At 45.2% G+C, this 19,996-nt stretch overlaps 2 protein-coding genes across 2 annotated transcripts in view; both read right to left on the bottom strand.

Moving 5' to 3' along the window:
• LOC309553061 (uncharacterized protein) overlaps nucleotides 1-19,996 on the bottom strand; it is a 149,358-nt gene that overhangs the window by 88,332 nt on the left and 41,030 nt on the right. The window contains exon 4 of the mRNA XM_082253959.1: nucleotides 18,227-19,405. Within this exon, the coding sequence (XP_082110085.1) occupies nucleotides 18,227-19,405 (1,179 nt within the window). The remainder of the gene's footprint in view (nucleotides 1-18,226; nucleotides 19,406-19,996) is intronic.
• Nucleotides 3,394-5,015, bottom strand: LOC309554007 (E3 ubiquitin-protein ligase TRIM39-like). Its single transcript, XM_082255529.1, has one exon. The coding sequence runs from the start codon at nucleotides 5,001-5,003 to the stop codon at nucleotides 3,411-3,413; it is 1,593 nt and encodes a 530-aa protein (XP_082111655.1). The 5' UTR covers nucleotides 5,004-5,015; the 3' UTR covers nucleotides 3,394-3,410.

Here is a 19,996-nt window from a genome sequence, read left to right as displayed (position 1 = left end):
CCCTCTGCTGGATCCCACCATCCCTCTGCTGGATCCCACCATCTCTCCCACCGCCATCCCTATGCCTGATCCCATCTCTCCCACCTCCATCCCTCTGCCTGATCCCATCCCTCCCACCGCCATCCCTCTGCTGGATCCCACCATCTCTCCCACCGCCATCCCTCTGCCTCATCCCATCTCTCCCACCAACATCCCTCTGCCTGATCCCATCTCTCCCACCTCCATCCCTCTGCCTGATCCCATCCCTCCCACCGCCATCCCACTGCCTCATCGCCTCTCTCCCACCGCCACCCCCCTGCCTGATCCCATCGTTCCCACCGCCATCCCTCTGCCTGATCCCATCTCTCCCACCGCCATCCCCCTGCCTCATCCCATCTCTCCCACCGCTATCCCTCTGCCTGATCCCATCTCTCCCACCTCCATCCCTCTGCCTGATCCCATCCCTCCCACCGCCATCCCACTGCCTCATCCCCTCTCTCCCACCGCCATCCCCCTGCCTGATCCCATCTCTCCCACCGCCATCCCTCTGCCTGATCCCATCTCTCCCACCACCATCCCCCTGCCTGATCCCATCTCTCCCACCGCCATCCCTCTGCCTGATCCCATCTCTCCCACCTCCATCCCTCTGCCTGATCCCATCCCTCCCAGCACCATCCCTCTGCCTGATCCCATCTCTCCCACCACCATCCCTCTGCCTGATCCCATCTCTCCCACCGCCATCCCTCTGCCGGATCCCATCCCTCCCACTGCCATCCTTCTGCCTGATCCCATCCCTCCCACCGCCATCCCTCTGTCTGATCTCCCCCCCTCCCATGAGGCAGCGGTGATGGGGGGGATAGGGATGACATCAGTAGCGGTGGTGGTGGGGATAGGGATGACATTAGTGGCAGTGGTAATGAGGATAGGGATGACATCAGTGGCAGTGGACATTGTCATTCCTATCCCCACCCATCACTGCCACTGATGTCATCCCTATCCCCACCACTGCCACTGATGTCATCCCAATCCCCACTACCACTGATGTCATTCCTATTCCCACTGCCACTGATGTAACCCCTATCCCCACCACTGCCACCCCTATCCCCACCACCACTGATGTCACCCCTATCCCCACCACCACTGCCACTGATGTCACCCCTATCCCCACCACCACTGCCACTGATGTCACCCCTATCCCCCACCACCACTGATGTCACCCCTATCCCCACCACCACTGCCACTGATGTCATCCCAATCCCCACTACCACTGCCACTGATGTCATCCCAATTCCCACTACCACTGCCACTGATGTCATTCCTATTCCCACTGCCACTGATGTCATTCCTATTCCCACTGCTACTGATGTCATCCCTATCCCCACCACCACTGCCACTGATGTCATCCCTATCCTACCACCACTACTGATGTCATCCCTATCCCCACTACCACCACTGCTGCTGATGTCATCCCTATCCCCACTACCACCACTGCTACTGATGTCATCCCTATCCCCACTACCACCACTGCTACTGATGTCATCCCTATCCCCACTACCACCACTGCTACTGATGTCATCCCTATCCCACCAATACCATAAGAAACTACATACACATTTTGGGGGCGCCTGTGAACAAAAACCTTGATTTTACTACACGTGTAATATATCACCCTGCACACTGGAATGAGAGAAATAGTTATAGGATCATTATTCATGGTTAACTCTGAACTGATGACCTCTATGATCTTTAATAGCTTTGCCTATGGAAAATATAGGGTACTGAAATGTGTTGCTATTTTCGGGCATGCATAGTCTTAAGGTTTGACATGTTGGGTATTTATTTACTTGACACAAACTCATCTTTTACATTTTACCCAAAAATTTGGTAATATATTTTTAATGTACCCTAAAATTACCTGTTATCTCTTAGCCTGGGTTCACACTAAATGCGGACTGCATCTAAATAGCAACCCATCCATGCAAACAGATTGTGGAGTGTATGTTAGGTTAACGACACCCCGCAATCGGTTTTCAAAACACAGTGCATCAGAGTCCCAGCTGACGAGTGGGGGCGGGAGTGTGCCCCCTAGCAGCAGGCGTGCGACTGGCTTGGGGCACGTCGCTGCCACTTCGGGACCGCCCGCCGCAGTTATACGTACTTTCTATGGGGGAACCTGAGCTGAGTCACAGCTTCATGTGTCCATTCAGACGCGGAGCCGCGACTTGCCCCTTCTCTTTCGTGATTGGCTGACTGACTTTGATTGACAGCAGTGGGAGCCAATCTTGCCACGCTGCTATCTCAGCCAATGAGGAGGGGAGTTTTGGGCAGCTGAGCCACTCCTGCAACATTGCTGGATAGAGATGGGCTCAGGTAAGTATAAGGGGGGCTTCTACACACAGAAGGCTTTTTATCTTAATGCATAGAATGTACCTTCTGCCTTTACAACCACTTTAACATCTTCTTTCCTAATTTCTCCTCCCATCACCAGGACACATCTAGTGATTATAAGATACACCATCACAATGATACATTATATTAGGATTCATTATAAAAGTGATCCAGTAGAATTATATTGGTGATCATTTCTATGGGGACACATTATATCAGGATCTATTATAAAAGTGATCCCATACAATTCTATTGGTGATTCATTCTTTGGGGACACATTATACTAGGGTCCATTATAAAAGTGATCCAGAAGAATTCTATTGGCGATCCATTCTATGGGGACACATTATATTGGGGATACATTATAAGAGTGATCCAATAGAATTCTATTGGTGATTCATTCTTTGGGGACAAATTATACTAGGATCCATTATAAAAGTGATCCAGAAGAATTCTATTGGTGATCCATTCTATGGGGACACATCATATTGGGGATACATTATAACAGTAATCCAATAGAATTCTACTGTATTGGTGATCCATTATATGAGGACACATTATATTTGGATACATTATAAAAGTGATCCAATAGAATTCTATTGGTGATCCATCTTTTGGGGACATGTTATATTGGGGTCCCATTCCAGTACTTGTAATCATATATTATTTATAGGGATAATTCCCTTTTTTTTTTTCACTAATAAATCTCAAGTTCGTTTTTTCATATTTCTGAGATTTTTACATCTTTTTCATCTTTTTTTATCTATTTGTAGATCTAATATTCATTTCTATTTATTCACACAATAACATAATCAATAGAACAAACTTATTGTAACTGTTATCAATGATAGTTAATGAGACCGTCTACAGAATATAGTGTTAGATAGATAGAAAAATAGGGCGTTGTGTAAAAATATATCAGGGACCTTACAGGAAATCTCACTTATTTTTATTTATAGAAGAACATGCAAGATACTAACCAAAACCCCTCCCACTGCCCTATCTAATTGGTTGAATATTTCACCAGTCTCTGGGCAGATTTCTCACATCTTCTGATTCCCCCCACATATCTTTATTATACCACCAGTCCATACCCATAACCCAGCATGGAGGGGCTCAGTGAAGGTGGTGGTGAAGGTGTGGAGGTGTCGGATCGGGTCACACAGATCATAAAAGGAGATCCGCCCGGCCTCATAATCCAAATATATCCTGACTCTGTTACTGGTTAGATTACCAGGTAAGCGGATCCCTCTACAGCCATGTACCGTCAAATACTGATTATCTTTTTTGACCAAAGTCCAGGACTTGTTATTCCATCCAATAAGTGACTGATCTCCTCTCCTGTCTATACTGGGGTAACACATTCCGACTATCCATTGAGCTGATCCTCCGACATCCAAGTCCCAGTAATGTCTCCCTAAGGAGAAACTCTGACTGCTGATCACCTGAGCATAACCAAAAAATCTCTCTGGAGTTTTGGGGCGCTTCTGGTTGATATCTGACCAGGATGCGGTTTTCCTGTCATCTGATATAAGTAGATTATTTTGAACTGTGTTTACATCCAGTAATATGTCTGCAGCTCCCTGTATATAGAAGTCTACATTTACTCGTGTTATTATATCAGACAATGCGCGTAATCCGCGCGATATCCCAGTCATATCCAGACCCCCTCCATCATGGAGGAGCTTCTCATGTCTCTCTCTGTCCTCATTATCTCCATCCTCAGTATCACACAAGTCACCTGTGTCTGATTCCTGTAAGACAGTCAGTGGATCCGTCATGTTACACAGCTCCTCAATGTGACGCATCTTCTTGGACAGCTCCTCCTTCTTTATTTCCAGATCCCGGATCATTTCTGACATGCAGGTGGAGACCCCCTGTGCCCACCTGCAAATCCCATCCTGGAATCTCTTCTCCAGGTCATCCAGATGTTTCCTGAGATCTCTAAACAGGTCAGGGACTTTCTCGGGGTCACCAGCTGCTTTTTCGTCTACTTTCCTCTTCTGTTCCTGCAGACTCTGGACCCTTTTCTCCGTCTCCTCTCTCTTTGTCAGAAGTTTCTGCAGAACATTCCTCAGTTTCTCCTTCTTCATCTCCAAAGCCCAATCCAGTGACTTCACCTGGTGTCCTCGATGTTCTCCAGCCAAACGGCAGGACACACAGATACAGGTATCATCCTTAGTGCAGTAATACTCCAGGATCTTCTTATGGACGGAGCATTTCCTGCTCTCCATGGACAAGGTGGGGTCACATAAGATGTGTTCTGGGGACTTTTTGTGGACTCTCAGGTGTTTATCACACAGAGAAACCTCACAGTGTAGACAGGATCTAACAGCAGGTACAGGAGAGTCCACACAGTGAGTACAGAAGACCCCAGACTCCTCCTGATCTGGCGGAGCAGACAGGAAATTCTCCACTATGTTACGTAGAGTAATGTTCCGCTGCAGTGCAGGACGACCCCTGAACCTTTTTCGGCACACAGGACAGAAGTAATCTCCAGCCCTCTCCTGTGAGTCCAGCACACGATCAATACAGGCCCGGCAGAAGTCGTGTCCACATCTCAGCATTACAGGATCTGTATAAATGTTCAGACAGACGGAACATTCCAACTCAGCTATCAGGTCTGCAGACGCCATCGCTGACACCAGGAAGAGAAAGATAGGAGCGAAGAATGCAGTTGGGAGGGGTGACTTCCTCCTACAGGGGAGGAGGCTGGACCTGATCAGTGATATTTGACATGGAAGAGAACACAGCATGGAGGGGGGAGGTGTTTTCCACAGTAGTGAAGATAATCACACCTCCCTACTTTAGAAGATGGCGAAAGAGGGAACGATTGTTCTTTTCTACAAAACAATCTGCCGGAGGTCACTGTCCCAGCACATTTACAGACACGACCTGCAAAAACTAATTTCAGGGAGGTGGCACTCCACCCCCACCACCAGTTTAACACAACCAGAGGATGATCAAATGAAATGGAATCAGTATACAGAGGTTTACTTATTCTGAGAGATATTAAAGTAACACTCTTACCACCATGACCACTTCAGTGATTTTAAGTGGTCATGGTGGTAGGAGTCAGAAACACTGCACATGCTGGGATATTTACGGTTATATGCTGGGAGCTAGTTGCACCCCAGCACATGTGACTTACTGCTGGCTGGTAATGCTGATGGTTACTGCTGGTGTGAAATGCTGGCTGGTACTGCTGGTGTGAAATGCTGGCTGGTACTGCTTTTGGTACTGCTGGTGGGTACAGCTGGCTGGTACTGCTGGCGGGTAAAGCTGGCTATAGAAAAATGTATTTAACCGTGCTTGTAACCAAGAACAGCAGCAACATCCAGTGAGATACCACAAGAAACAAAATAATAATAATACAAGTTGCGCTAAAATAGTGATCAAGAGTGATCAATAGTATATATAAATATACAGATAGATAAAGAAAATTGAATAAATGAAATAAATCAATCAAACATGCATGGTGTGTCTAAATAAAAATAAATAATAAAAAATGTCCCAAAAACTGTGAATGTAAATCATGGATCTTCATATAAACACAACTGGTGATAAATGTGAAATATTCATTCAAATAATGATCACATGTGATGTGATGTCCTCCACCGCCAGTTTTCAATTCACCACCGTAAGTAAATTCTGCTTACCAGATACAAGAGACAAAAGATCAAATTGCCATATAAAGGAAAGTGTTGGAGCCAATCCTATAAATCAGATAATTTTGCGACCCTGGAAATCACCCACAACGGATGGAGGAGATAAGAGGAACTTTGAGAGGTGGAGCCTCCACAAGGAGGGTAATAAACTCGATCCGTTCATATAGTACTCAGCCCGCACTCAGGGAAACGGTACCCGCCAATTAGGAATCCACAAAGAAAATAGACGCTCCATAGTGTAAAACCTTTAAGACACTTTATTAACAAATAAAATTGCACTTACACTGTATAAAAGAAAAACACTCGTTCGATAAATGAAGCCAGCCGGCACACTGATCATCTCTGAAGTATGGTAAGACACATTCTGATACCTCAGTACAACCTGTCTCCATCGTTGGTCTATTTCTGTGTCTCATACGGCTGCCGACGGTCACCAAAGACAGGTAATAACATGCTTGGAGCCTAATTTTCGAACCTGTCATTTTAAATATCTGATTATCTGCTGCCCGGTTTTGGGTTTGTGTAAATGTGCCATCTGGTCTCGAAAAGGAGGGAGAACCTGAGGAGGAGTGCTGTACAGAGGATATTAAATTGACACGGAAATTCTCAGTTCGTGGCAGCGTGGTGTGCGCGTCGCTAGGTGGAAGTGTCTTGTGTGCGTCACGGTTGGTGATGGCGCGGAGACTCTGCAAAGACTTCTTCTTCTCGCAGAAAACCCTCCCCTCTCTTTTTGTGGTCGGTTGATATGTCATGTCCTAAGTGTATATGTGGAATGATGTTTGGCATTCATGAGGCTGGGGTCTGTTGAAGGTGAAAGAATTAGGCTACAGTCAGGAACTGTTAGGGCACCACCCTCTGAAGCCCGAAAGACCTGAGGTCTTAGTCTTCCGCCTGAACATTCACTATCCGGTCAAAGGAAAAATAGGGAAGTCGATACAACAGATAGAGGGAGAGGCCAAGTAGGAAGGCCACAGTGTTGAGAGGTGTCCCTGTCACCAGGAGCAGTTAGAGGAGTGCGAGGAAGAATAGAAAGAGCGAGTAAGAGATCTTGGGTTCTTGTTGGGAGGGCCACGGAAGAGAAGAGAGGATGGGACAGAAACCAATTAAACCAGAAAAGAGTGTTTTAGCATGTGACCTGGTAGCAGAAAGAGAGGGAGTTGAGCATGTGAAGAAATTGGGAAAGTTGGCAAAAGTATGTGGGATGACCGTGAGTGGAGGCCGGCCACAGCCAGAAGAATGGCAGAAAATAATGAAAGAAAAACGAGGCGTTCTGACAGATAACAACCTACTGAGAACAGCGGAAGCTTTGTATAATGTGGCAAAGGCCATCCACAGAGAAAAGTGGATAGAGCAGGAAGTGCAGACGGGAAGACAGACGGTGTATGTATATCATTAATGCAGTGATAAGAATGAACCATTATGTGTGTTGACTGAAAATAACCAGCCACCTCTCTGATGATTGTAACACCTGTCACTCCACTGAGCCCCGCCCAACAGCAAACGCCCCCTTACTGCCCATGCTTCCGAGCCGGGCCTAGCCCACTAAAACGCCCTTGATGGCCTCTTCCGGTGGCAGCCACCTTGATACACCCAGTCAGGATACCAGAAGGCCTATACGCCCCGTAACCTCCATCTACCCAGTCCTGAGGGTGGACAGTACCCATTACATGCCTCCCCCACTGTCCCAGACTCCTATCATGCCCAACATATTAGGACCAAATACCACCACTGCAGCAGGTGGAGCCCCGGTAATCCCCGATAAAATGGCAAGACCGGATGTCTACACTCATATCCTCTCTCTCAATATCCCCCAGCGTCCATACCAGAAGCTTCCCTACTCAATTCCCAAGACGGAGAGTTGATTACTTGGGACCCCACCCCACCGGCTTACCCGGTTCCATGGGCATCAACAGCAAATCCTGGGCCAGTGGCCGATGCCCTGGTAATGTATGTCACGTTTACTCCATCCCAAGCATCTACTCTAGTGACCACTCTGCCAAGACCCAGAAATACAACCCATGTCCTTTTACCTAAGGTTGGCCCAGATCCAAAAAACCTACTCAGTAGCATGGAGAGACCTAGTCAGTTTATAGGCAGGGGACGCCTACTGGCAAATCATGGAAATAAAGGCAGGGGACGCCTACTGGCAAATCATGGAACGAAGTTTGCAAGATGCAAGTATTGTCAATGATAGTACCGATACTTCCGGTCAGTGGCGGCTGGTGCTCAAATTTTTTGGGGGGGCGCAAACAGAAAAATGTAATAGGCATTGCTTTGTGGCAAAAAATGCTGTAAAAAATTGCATGACTTTGAGGTCGCAAAAGTGTGAAAGGGGCCTTTAGTAATTAAGGTATAGTGTGCCCCCTTTCAATGCAGAGAGACCAGCGTGCCCCCTTTCAATGCAGAGAGACCAGCGTGCCCCCTTTCAATGCAGAGAGACCAGCTTGCCCCCTTTCAATGCACAGTGACCAGCGTGCCCCCTTTCAATGCACAGTGACCAGCGTGCCCCCTTTCAATGCACAGTGACCAGCGTGCCCCCTATTAATGCACAGTGACCAGCTTGCCCCCTTTCAATGCACAGTGACCAGCATGCCCCCTTTCAATGCACAGTGACCAGCGTGCCCCCTTTCAATGCAGTGACCAGTGTACATGTCCCCTTCAATGCAGTGACCAGCGTACATGCCCCCTTCAATGCAGTGACCAGCGTACATGCCCCCTTCAATGCAGAGATCAGCGTACATGCCCCCAATGCAGAGACCAGCATACATGCCCCCTTCAATGTAGTGACCAGCATACCATTCCCCAAATGCAGAGACCAGCATACATGCCCCCTTTAATGCAGTGACCAGCATACCATTCCCCCAATGCAGAGATCAGCGTACATGCCCCCAATGCAGTGACCAGCGTACATGCCCCCAATGCAGTGACCAGCGTACATGCCCCCAATGCAGTGACCAGCGTACATGCTCCCAATGCAGAGATCAGCGTACATGCCCCCAATGCAGTGACCAGCGTACATGCCCCCAATGCAGTGACCAGCATACATGCCCCCAATGCAGTGACCAGCTTACATGCTTCCAATGCAGTGACCAGCATACATGCCCCCAATGCAGTGACCAGCATACATGCCCAAAATGTAGTGACCAGCATACATGCCCCCAATGCAGAGATCAGCGTGCGTGCCCCCAATGTAGTGACCAGCATACATGCCCCCAATGCAGAGATCAGCGTGCGTGCCCCCAATGTAGTGACCAGCATACATGCCCCCAATGCAGAGTACATGCCCCCAATGCAGAGATCAACGTGCGTGCCCCCAATGTAGTGACCAGCATACATGCCCCCAAAGCAGAGATCAGCGTGCGTGCCCCCTTACCTACCTGGAGCAGCAGCGGGCGGCGAGTCTCCACGAGTCCTTCCAGCAGTGGCGGCGGGCGGCTTCTTCTGAGTCCCGGTGACTGGCGGCGCGACTCCACGAGTCCTTCGGGTCCCGCCTCCTCCTCGGCCAATGGCAAGGCGATGCGGCCAATCAGGAAGTGCGTATCGGATGCGCTTCCTGATTGGCCAGGAGGAGGATCGGTGTGACAATAGCGAATTTTCATTTGCTATTGTCACACAATGGGTGGGGGGCTCGGGACGCACTGCTCTGCGCCCCGGGTCCACCCTTTGCTTCGCCCTATTAGAGCCTCTGGCTCTAATCAGGTGATGCCAAATAAAAAAAAATCCCATTGTACTCCATGCGTCCGGCGCCCCTGCGCCCTGTATACACCAGCCGCCACTGCTTCCGGTGTGGAATTCTGTGAACAGTTACGCGAATGGGCAAGGGAAAGACTGGCCGACCAAGCCATCAGCATTCAGGATGTTTTCCAGGATAAAACAGAGTCAGCAGAAAAGTTTTATACCAGGTTGTCACAAGATTTTTCAGATTTAGGATTCACCGTGCACAACAAAATACATTCCCAAATGCTGTCATGGGCCTTCATGACAGGCCTTAAAGAGTCATTCAGAAAAGGCCTCATCATGGCCCGGCCAGAGTATCGCATGCTGCCCCTAGATACTCTCCTGCTGGTAGCCAAGAGTATGGAATCCTCTGAAGCTACCAAGAAGCGTGTGTAACTAAGATGGTGCCTCCATCCAGGACTACTCCCAAGATGATGACACCTAGATCCTGGAGGAAGTTTACCTTACATGGACATGACCAATCAGAAGCTACAAATATCCAGATAACGCTATGCTTATGACGTACTTGCCCGCGACACTAACCGCTCACCTATATAACCCCACTTACCCAGTAGCAATAAAGGAACTATCATTTATCTGAACACGTTTCAGTGTGGTTCTTTTCGTGCATGCACCAGATTACATAGGCCAAATCAGGAAGGGGGCAGATACTCACCAGAAGATTGGTCTGATCCATTTCAGTTGTACCGGGATGATATGCAGCTGCAGGCATCACCCCGGTACCGTTCTTTAGAGCTGGCGGTCGGCTTTCAGAAGATAACAACCAATGTGGCTCAGCAGCCGCTGGGCTGTTATCACAGAGAGCGGGGAGGGGACTTCCCCCTCCTCCCGCCGCCTTCTAGTGCTCTGCCTGGGTCTCCCGTCCCACCAGGAGACCGGAGCAACCAGCCGCACATCTGCCGGCTGGTTGGAGTCCGGAACGAAGCCGGATTCTGCTTTGATCGGGTCTCCGATGAAGTAACCCGGAATCACGGCGTCACTTCCGGGTTACTCGACTGCCAACGGTGCCGATTAAAAAAAACTGTCAGTATTCAAATAAGGAAGGATTGGGAGGCAAGGATTTTTTGGCACACAAAAATTATAAAATCTATTTTTATTGATAGATTCATATAAAAAACAGGGAGTACAATAGATTCTAAAAGTTGACCTTAAACAAGGCCCAAATACATTGTTGTAGCAGTCTAGTTGACATTTGCTTAGTACAGAATATCCAACTATATATGACAGAGGGTTTTGAAAACTAAATATAGGTAAATACTTCACATCAAGAAGATCTTAACGAAGGGTGACAGAAGATGAGACTGCTGTCCAATCAGATCAGTTGATGCTGTATTCAGTTTATCACAATATAAACATTCACATTGCTCGACATGTTTCGCCATAATCAGCTTCATCTGGAGCGTTATAGTAAAGTATTCTGTGTAGTAAACATACATATTTAAGAAAACAGCATGATATGCTTTCAGAAAGAATTCATCATTATCTACATCGTGAGATTACAGACACACAGTAATTTTTTATATATATAAAGTTTGGGTGTCAATAAATACAACCCATCCAGCATGTAATCATACCAGGACATGTGGGAAACGATGAGCCAGAGAGCCAGAGGGGCCTACCAATGGTCATATGTGGGGGTCCACGCTGTAGAGCGTGGTATATATACGTAGAATTAAAGGGGTAAACAAACGTGCATACGGGTATAGCTCATAGCCTGATAAGGGGAATGATATATTGTTTTACACATACCTGTATAATGCTGTAGAAAGGGAAAAACGCACTAGCGTCAAATGTAGCTAACGAGGAGGGTATTGTGGGTCCCAAAAGGAGTGGATGGAGCATATAATAAAATAGAAACTATAAGCCATTGGAACTTTCTACAGCATTATACAGGTATGCTTTTCAGGGAGAAGAAACAGTTCTGTGTGTTTTAACTGATTGGACACAGCCAATCAGCAGCCAAAATCATTGGATGAAATCTGCTGCCATTGAACTCAGCAAGGGTCAGCAGGTGGCGCTTGCACGCGGGCCCCGAACCCGAAAGCAAACCAGCAATGTTCATGTACGTTGCCAAGCCTGCATCTGCTGCCCTCTCAATGTATATTTGCTGTAAGCGGTCGCATGTGGTTATTTTGCAGATTTCCTCTCACTTCTTGTTTCAGGTATGGAACAGGAAGTAAAGGCAAATCTCCCTGATGGGACACAGATGGCACTTAGGAGGGACATGCTGAGCCTTTTCCACATACACCTGTCCAGCGTTTCCCACTACCATTCCCCAGTAGCGGAGTGGGCCCTGTCTGTCTCCAAGTCAACCAACTCTTTTGGGACTCCATTCTGTGTCCAATCTTCTCCAGGAGGGTCAGCCAACTCCTTTGGGACTCCATCCAATGCCCAGTCTTCTTCAGGAGAGCCAACCAACTTCTCCACCTGTATACTAAAGCATTGATTGAGCTACACATGTAGGGTAGGGGGGTAGGGTAGGAGAGTGGTACCTCCTCCATGTTCCCCTCCTCGTTGGGTGCAAAGTGTGGGTTACTTAGAAGGCCTACCCTGGTGTGGGTTCTTCTGGGCTACGCTAAGCACCTGTGACAGGTTTGCTTTGCTACACATGGGGTACCTTTACTTTTGTGCTGTTTTCATCAATGCCCTGGGACAAGGCTGAGGCTGCCTTGGGGGAATACTTGACCTTAAGGAGGGCTTCAAGGTATACTGCGTGCATTTGCACTGCAACTGTTCTCCAGTTAACTCTTTGGTCCCGTGACGATGCACACTTTCACCATAACTTGCATTTACAAGGCACACACTGATCCTTGTCCACATTCACCTGTCCAGCGTTTCCCAGTAGCGGTGTGGGCACCGCCACCCACCATGCACGGGCTCCACATGTTACCTTAAATTAACTTTTGAACTTCTGTACCTCTGTAGACGATGGGAACCTCTGCAGCACGAATCTGTTCCCGTTGTTCTGGGAGACAGACCGTTGACGGATGGAATGCTGACAAAATCCCCCTCATTGCTAAAGGCCATACCACCTGCAACAGGCACACGATACCGAAAGGCTGGTCATAAGGCTTTCGTTACCCTAGGTCAGTGGTCCTCAACCCTGGCCTACAGGGCCCACTAACAGGCCAGGTTTGCAAGATAACTGAAATACATCCCAGGTGATATAATTTTCTGCTCAGTGATTGCAGTACTCTAGTATGCATCTCCCCAAGGTAATACTTAAAATCTGACCTGTTAGTGGGCCCTGAGGACCAGAGTTGAGGACCACTGCCCTAGGTAACCACTTGTATCTTAACGCTGTATTAACTCGTGGACTGCTGTCTTCTTACACCAAATACCTTAGTAACCTGAACCATGAGATGTTGGCGGTCACTTACATTACACTCCTTTAGTAACTTTAGTCCAGGTGGGATCAGGATTTCTAAACTTTACTTAGAAAAAGTGAAAAGTCCAACATTCAAAGACATGATTCTTTCCCACATCCCCAACCCTAACTCAGGCTGATGTGAATGTACAATTTATATGTGATGCATTGTATAAATTGACAGCGCTATTATATAAAAACCTGTAATAAATAAGTAATATGCTGCCCCGGCATACCTGCAAAGGTAGTGTCCATGTAATTACACATTCCATGAGAGGCCGTCTTCAGCAGCTAGTGTCTTCGAGGCGAAACCCCAAGTTGACTTTACATCCAGGTAGTAGTGAGTGACATCATTCTGCTCCTTGTGGGTGTTGCTCTCCATCTTACTCCCTTACGGTTGCCAGGCCATCTTTCCAAACTTGAACTAAAACCAAAGCTTGCACATTATGCGCCCTCCTTCGATGCACCCCGGACCACTGTCCCTCTTTTATGTCACAGTGATCAGTGGGTGGGGCCCAGCGAAATCCTGCCAAAAGACCAGAGAACTGGGAAAGAATTAACTCCTACCCTCCCTATTATTCACGGTTAACTCTAAACTGATCACCCGTAGGGGGTTTTAAAACTTTGCCTATGAAATATTTAGGGTACTGAAGTTTGTTGCCATTTTGTGGGTGCACACAATTTTAGGACATTACATTTTTGGGTATCTATTTACCTGGCACAAGCTTTCTTGTTTATATTTAACCAAAAAATGGGTACTATAATGCGCTTGTGTGCCCCAAAATGTATTTTAATGTATTTTTTTTACTGAAAGTTTGCATGTTATGAAATGTTGCACTAATAATGTATGACATAAATTGTAACTACCACCATTTTATTCTCTGGGACCTCTGCTTTCAAAGAATGCATAATATTTTGTGGGCTTGAAGTAATCTTCAGGCCTAAAATAATATTTTTTACATCTGAAAAAATAAAAAAATAAAAATGGCTCTGGAAGTGAAAGGATTTAGGGGGAACCCCCATGCGAAAAAAAAAAAAAGTATGGGCTCCTCCCCAAAAATCTACACCAGACCATTATCCGAACATGGAATCAGGCAGGCCAGGAAGGGGAGCACACACCATATTAGGCCACATGCCCTCAACACTGGGGAAGGTAGATTGCCAGGGTAGACTTCCAACCCCCAGAAAAAACCTTGCCCCATGTCGTTTAGGAAAGAGCCTCTTCCCCACAACTCATGGCATGGTGGTTGTGATGGTCTGTCAGTGGGGAACTTATCAGAATCTGGAAGCCCTTTAACTATATGGGGCACTCAGTTACTACTACCTTCCCTATGAGAATGACTAAGGGCTACTACCCCCTATTCACCCACTCAAAAAACACTCAGCTTTTAATAAAAAAAAAGTCCCACAAAATCTAGATGTCCATCGTTCTGTCCAGCAGTGCGAATCCATTTCCAACTCCCACTGTCAAGAAAAAATCCTGGAATTTGGGGGGGACCCTACAATTTTTTTTTAATAATCCTCGGCCACTTTGTGTACATGGCTGGGGATTCCTAGGCAGTAAATAAATAGGGTGAAATCACTGGTTTCTGAAGGACTTTTCTAAGAACCTTGACAATGGAAGAAGCAAGCTATGAGATATAGTAGTGGAAAAAAACTTCAATACAATAGAGAACTTTGGAAAAATTTGACTCACTTTATTATTTATTAACATCTTCATTCCTAATTTCTCCTCCCATCACCAGGACACATCTATGGATTATAAGATATAACATCACAATGATACATTATATTAGGATACATTATAAAGGTAATCCAATAGAATCCTATTGGTGACCCATTCTATGGGGATACATCATATTAGGATACATTTTAAAGGTGATCCATTCTATGGGGACACAATAAATTTGGATCCATTGAAAATGGGATTCAATAGAATCCTATTGGTGATCCATTCTATGGGGATACATCATATTATGATACATTTTAAAGGTGATCCAATCTATGGGGACACAATAGATTTGGATCCATTATAAAAGGGATCCAATAGAATTCTATTGGTGATCCATTCTATGGGGAAATATTATATTAGGATACAATATAAAAGTGATCCAATATAATTATATTGGTGATCCATTCTAATGGGGACACATTCTATTAGGATCCATTATAAAAGTGATCCGATAGAATTCTATTGGTGATCCATTCTATGGGGACACATTAAGTTTGGATCCATTATAAAAGGGATCCAATATGATTCTATTGGTGATCCATTCTATGGGGACACAATAAATTTGGATCCATTGAAAATGGGATTCAATAGAATCCTATTGGTGATCCATTCTATGGGGATACATCATATTATGATACATTTTAAAGGTGATCCAATCTATGGGGACACAATAAATTTGGATCCATTATAAAAGGGATCCAATAGAATTCTATTGGTGATCCATTCTATGGGGAAATATTATATTAGGATACAATATAAAAGTGATCCAATATAATTATATTGGTGATCCATTCTAATGGGGACACATTCTATTAGGATCCATTATAAAAGTGATCCGATAGAATTCTATTGGTGATCCATTCTATGGGGACACATTAAGTTTGGATCCATTATAAAAGGGATCCGATAGAATTCTATTGGTGATCCATTCTATGGGGACACATTATATTAGGATACAATATAAAAGTGATCCAATAAAATTCTATTTGTGATCCATTTAGTTGGGAACACATTATATTAGGATACATTATGAACGTAATCCAATAGAATTCTATTGGTGATCCATTTTATAGGGACACATTATATTGGGATACATTAAAAAGTGATCCAATAGAATTCTATTGGTGACCCATTCTATGAGGACACATTAAATTTGGCTCAATTATAAACGGGATCCAGTAGAATATTATTGGTGATCCATTCTATGGGGACACATTATATTAGGATACATTTTAAAAGTGATCCAATAGAGTTCTATTGGTGATCCATTCAATAAGGAAATAATAATTTAGGATACATTATAAAGGTGATCTAATAGAATTCTATTGGCGATCCATTCTATGGGGAGGCATTATATTGGGGACACATTCCAGTTCTAGTAATCATACATTATTATAGTAATATCATTATATTAGTGATAAATCCCATTTTTTCTTTCACTAGTAAATCTCGGGATCATTTCTTCATATATTTCCTGATTTCTACATCGATATTCATCTCTTTCAAACTATTTGTATTGTTTCACACAATATAATAAACTCAATGTTAACATATTTAAAAGATAGATAGATAGATAGATAGATAGATAGATAGATAGATAGATAGATAGATAGATAGATAGATAGATAGAGAGGTTAGGGCGAGAGAAGGGTGGTTCAAGGGGCAGGCGCAGCATTAATTAACCCCTTTGTGCTTCATTACTGGCCAGTGTCAGTAGTAGTTAACCCCTTCATGCTGCTTTATGAAGAGGTTAATAAACACTGCCACTGGCCACTAATGCAGAACAAAAGTGATAATAAAAGACCACCAATGACTACCATTAGGGAGGGATGTTTTAAATAGAACTGCCACTGACCATCAATGAAGAAAGATTAGGAAGTTACCAATGTAGGGGGGTTTAGATAGCACTGACCACCATGGTGGGGGTAATTATTGCTGCTACTGACACCAATGCTAGGGGTATTATTGTGGAAGCTGGCACAGATATTGGGGGTTATTATCGTAGAAACTGGTACCAAAGTTAGGGATTGTTATTGCGGATATTGGCACTGATGCTGGGGGTTATTATTGCTGCTACTGATACCAATGCTGGGCGACTATTATTTCGGAATATAACACCAATCCTGGGGGTTATTATTGCAGAAAGTGGAGCAATGCTGGGGATTTTTTTTTTTTTTTGGAAACTGGCACCAATGCTGTGGGTTATTATTGTGGAAACTGGCACCAATGCTGTGGGTTATTATTACGGAAACTGGCACCAATGCTGTGGGTTATTATTACGGAAACTGGCACCAATGCTGTGGGTTATTATTACGGAAACTGGCACCAATGCTGTGGGTTATTATTACGGAAACTGGCACCAATGCTGTGGGTTATTATTACGGAAACTGGCACCAATGCTGTGGGTTATTATTACAGAAACTGGCACCAATGCTGGGGGTTATTATTACTGAAAGTGGCACCAATGCTGGGGGTTATTATTACTGAAAGTGGCACCAATGCTGGGGGCTATTGTTGCAGAAACTAGCACCAATGCTGGGGATTGTTTTTGCAGATATTAGCACTGACGCTTGGGGTTATTATTGCAGAAACTGGTACAGATATTGGAAGTTATTATTGCTGCTACTGACACCAATACTGGTGACTATAATTACTGAAACTGACACCAATCCTGGGGATTATTATTGCAGAAACTGAAGCAATGCTGGGTATTTAGTTTTTTTTGGAAACTGGGACCAATGCTGGGTGTTGTTATTACAGAAACTGGCACCAATACTTAGGGTTATTATTACGGAAACTGGCACCAATGCTGGGGGTTATTATTGCAGAAACTGGCACCAATACTTAGGGTTATTATTACGGAAACTGGCACCAATGCTGTGGGTTATTATTGCAGAAACTGGCACCAGTAATGAGGATTATTTTTGCGTATACTGCCACCACTTAAACCTGGGCAGATTTTTCACATCTTTGGATTTACCCCACATATCTTTATTATACAACCTCCCCCTACACCTAACCCAGCATGGAGGGGCTCAGTGAAGGTGGTGGTGAAGGTGTGGAGGTGTCGGATCAGGTCACACAGATCATAAAAAGAGATCCGCCCGGCATCATAATCCAGATATATCCCAACTCTGTTACTGGAGGTATTGGCAGGTAAGCGGATACATTTACCTTCATGTATTGCCACATACTGATTAGCATTTCTGAGCAAACCCCAGGACTTATTATTCCATCCAATCAGTGACTGCCTTCCTCTCCTCTCTATACTGGGGTAACACATCCCGACTGTCCATTTATCTGATCCTCTGACATCCACTTCCCAGTAATGTCTCCCTGAGGAGAAACTCTGACTGCTCAACACCTGAGAATTCTGAAATCTCTCTGGTGTTTGAGGATGATTCTGGTCTATATTTGACCAGGATACAGTTTTCCTGTCATCTGATATATGTAGATCATTATGAGCCGTATTTACATCCAGTAATATGTCTGCAGCTTCCTGTATATAGAAGGATAAATTTACCCTTGATATTATATCAGATAAACCTGTGTGTAAGACCCCCGCCACATCCAGACCCCCTCCATCATGGAGGAGTTCCTCATGTCTCTCTCTGTCCTCATTATCTCCATCCTCAGTATCACACAAGTCACCTGTGTCTGATTCCTGTAGGACAGTCAGTGGATCCGTCATGTTACACAGCTCCTCAATGTGACGCATCTTCCTGGACAGCTCCTCCTTCTTTATTTCCAGATCCCGGATGGAGATGGAGATCCGCTCTGCCCGCCCGGAGATCTCCCTCAGGACTCTCTTCTCCAGGTCTTCCAGACGTCTCCTGAGATCTCTAAACAGGGCAGTGACTCTCTCGGTGTCACCAGCTGCTTTTTCTTCTACTTTCCTCCTGTGTTCCTGCAGACTCTGGACTCTTTCCTCCGTCTCCTCTCTCTTTGTCAGAAGTTTCTGCAGAACATTCCTCAGTGTCTCCTTCTTCCTCCCAGAAGCCTCATCCAGCATCTCCACCTGGTGTCCTCGATGTTCTCCAGTCAAACGGCAGGACACACAGATACAGGTACCATCCTCAGTGCAGTAATACTCCAGGATCTTCTTATGGACGGAGCATTTCCTGCTCTCCATGGACAAGGTGGGGTCACATAAGACGTGTTCTGGGGACTTTTTGTGGACTCTCAGGTGTTTATCACACAAAGCAACCTCACAGTGTAGACAGGATCTAACAGCAGGTACAGGAGACTCCACACAGTAGGTACAGAAGACCCCGGACTCCTCATCTGGCTGAGCAGACAGGAACTTCTCCACTTTGTCACACAGTGCTATGTTCCTCTGCAGCACAGGCCGACTCTTGAACCTTTTTCTGCATAAGGGGCATAAGTAATCTCCAGACCCCTCCTGTACATGCAGCACACGATCAATACAGACCTGGCAGAAGTTGTGTCCACATTTCAGGGTTACAGGATCAGTATACACGTTCCGACAGATGGAACATTCCAGCTCAGCTCTCAGATTGGCAGACGCCATCGCTGACCGAAGAAAGTGAAAGACACTGGTGAAGAATGCAGTTGGGTGGATCACATTCTCCTACATACATTGAGGCAGGGCCTGATCCATAAAATATGACACGTAGGAGTACAAAGTACTAGTAAAGATAGTAAAGATATTCACACCTCCATACTTTAGAAGAGAGAGAAAGAGGGAACAATTGTTGTTTTCTACAAAATGATATGTGGTTGAAGATGGGGTTTGGTGCCTCAGGTCAAAAAATGGGACTTTATGGGCTAATATATTCATTCATAGATAAATGTGTTTTTTTATATAAAACAGATTTATTTAAATGTTTTTTTAAAACATAAAATATATAGTAATTTCAAAAAAGGAAGGATAAAATAAACAATATAATACATCAAGTGTATGGGTTATAGACCCATTGGTGATAGTGGGAGGAGAAAAAGTAAAGAAGAGGTGACACGGTGGTATAGTGACAATCAATCTCTCTCTATTGTTCCACGCTTCTTAATATGGCGTCGGATCTATAGGGAGGGTATTCAGGTGTCCTACGCGTTTTGGCAAAAGAGCCTTTATCAAGGAGAATATGTCAACCACGTCTGTAAGTA

The sequence above is a fragment of the Pelophylax lessonae genome (genome assembly GCF_965119305.1).
Source record: "Pelophylax lessonae genome assembly, chromosome: 4".
In the NCBI taxonomy this organism is placed as follows: Eukaryota; Metazoa; Chordata; class Amphibia; order Anura; family Ranidae; genus Pelophylax; species Pelophylax lessonae.
This window is presented reverse-complemented; position numbering and strand designations above follow the sequence as displayed.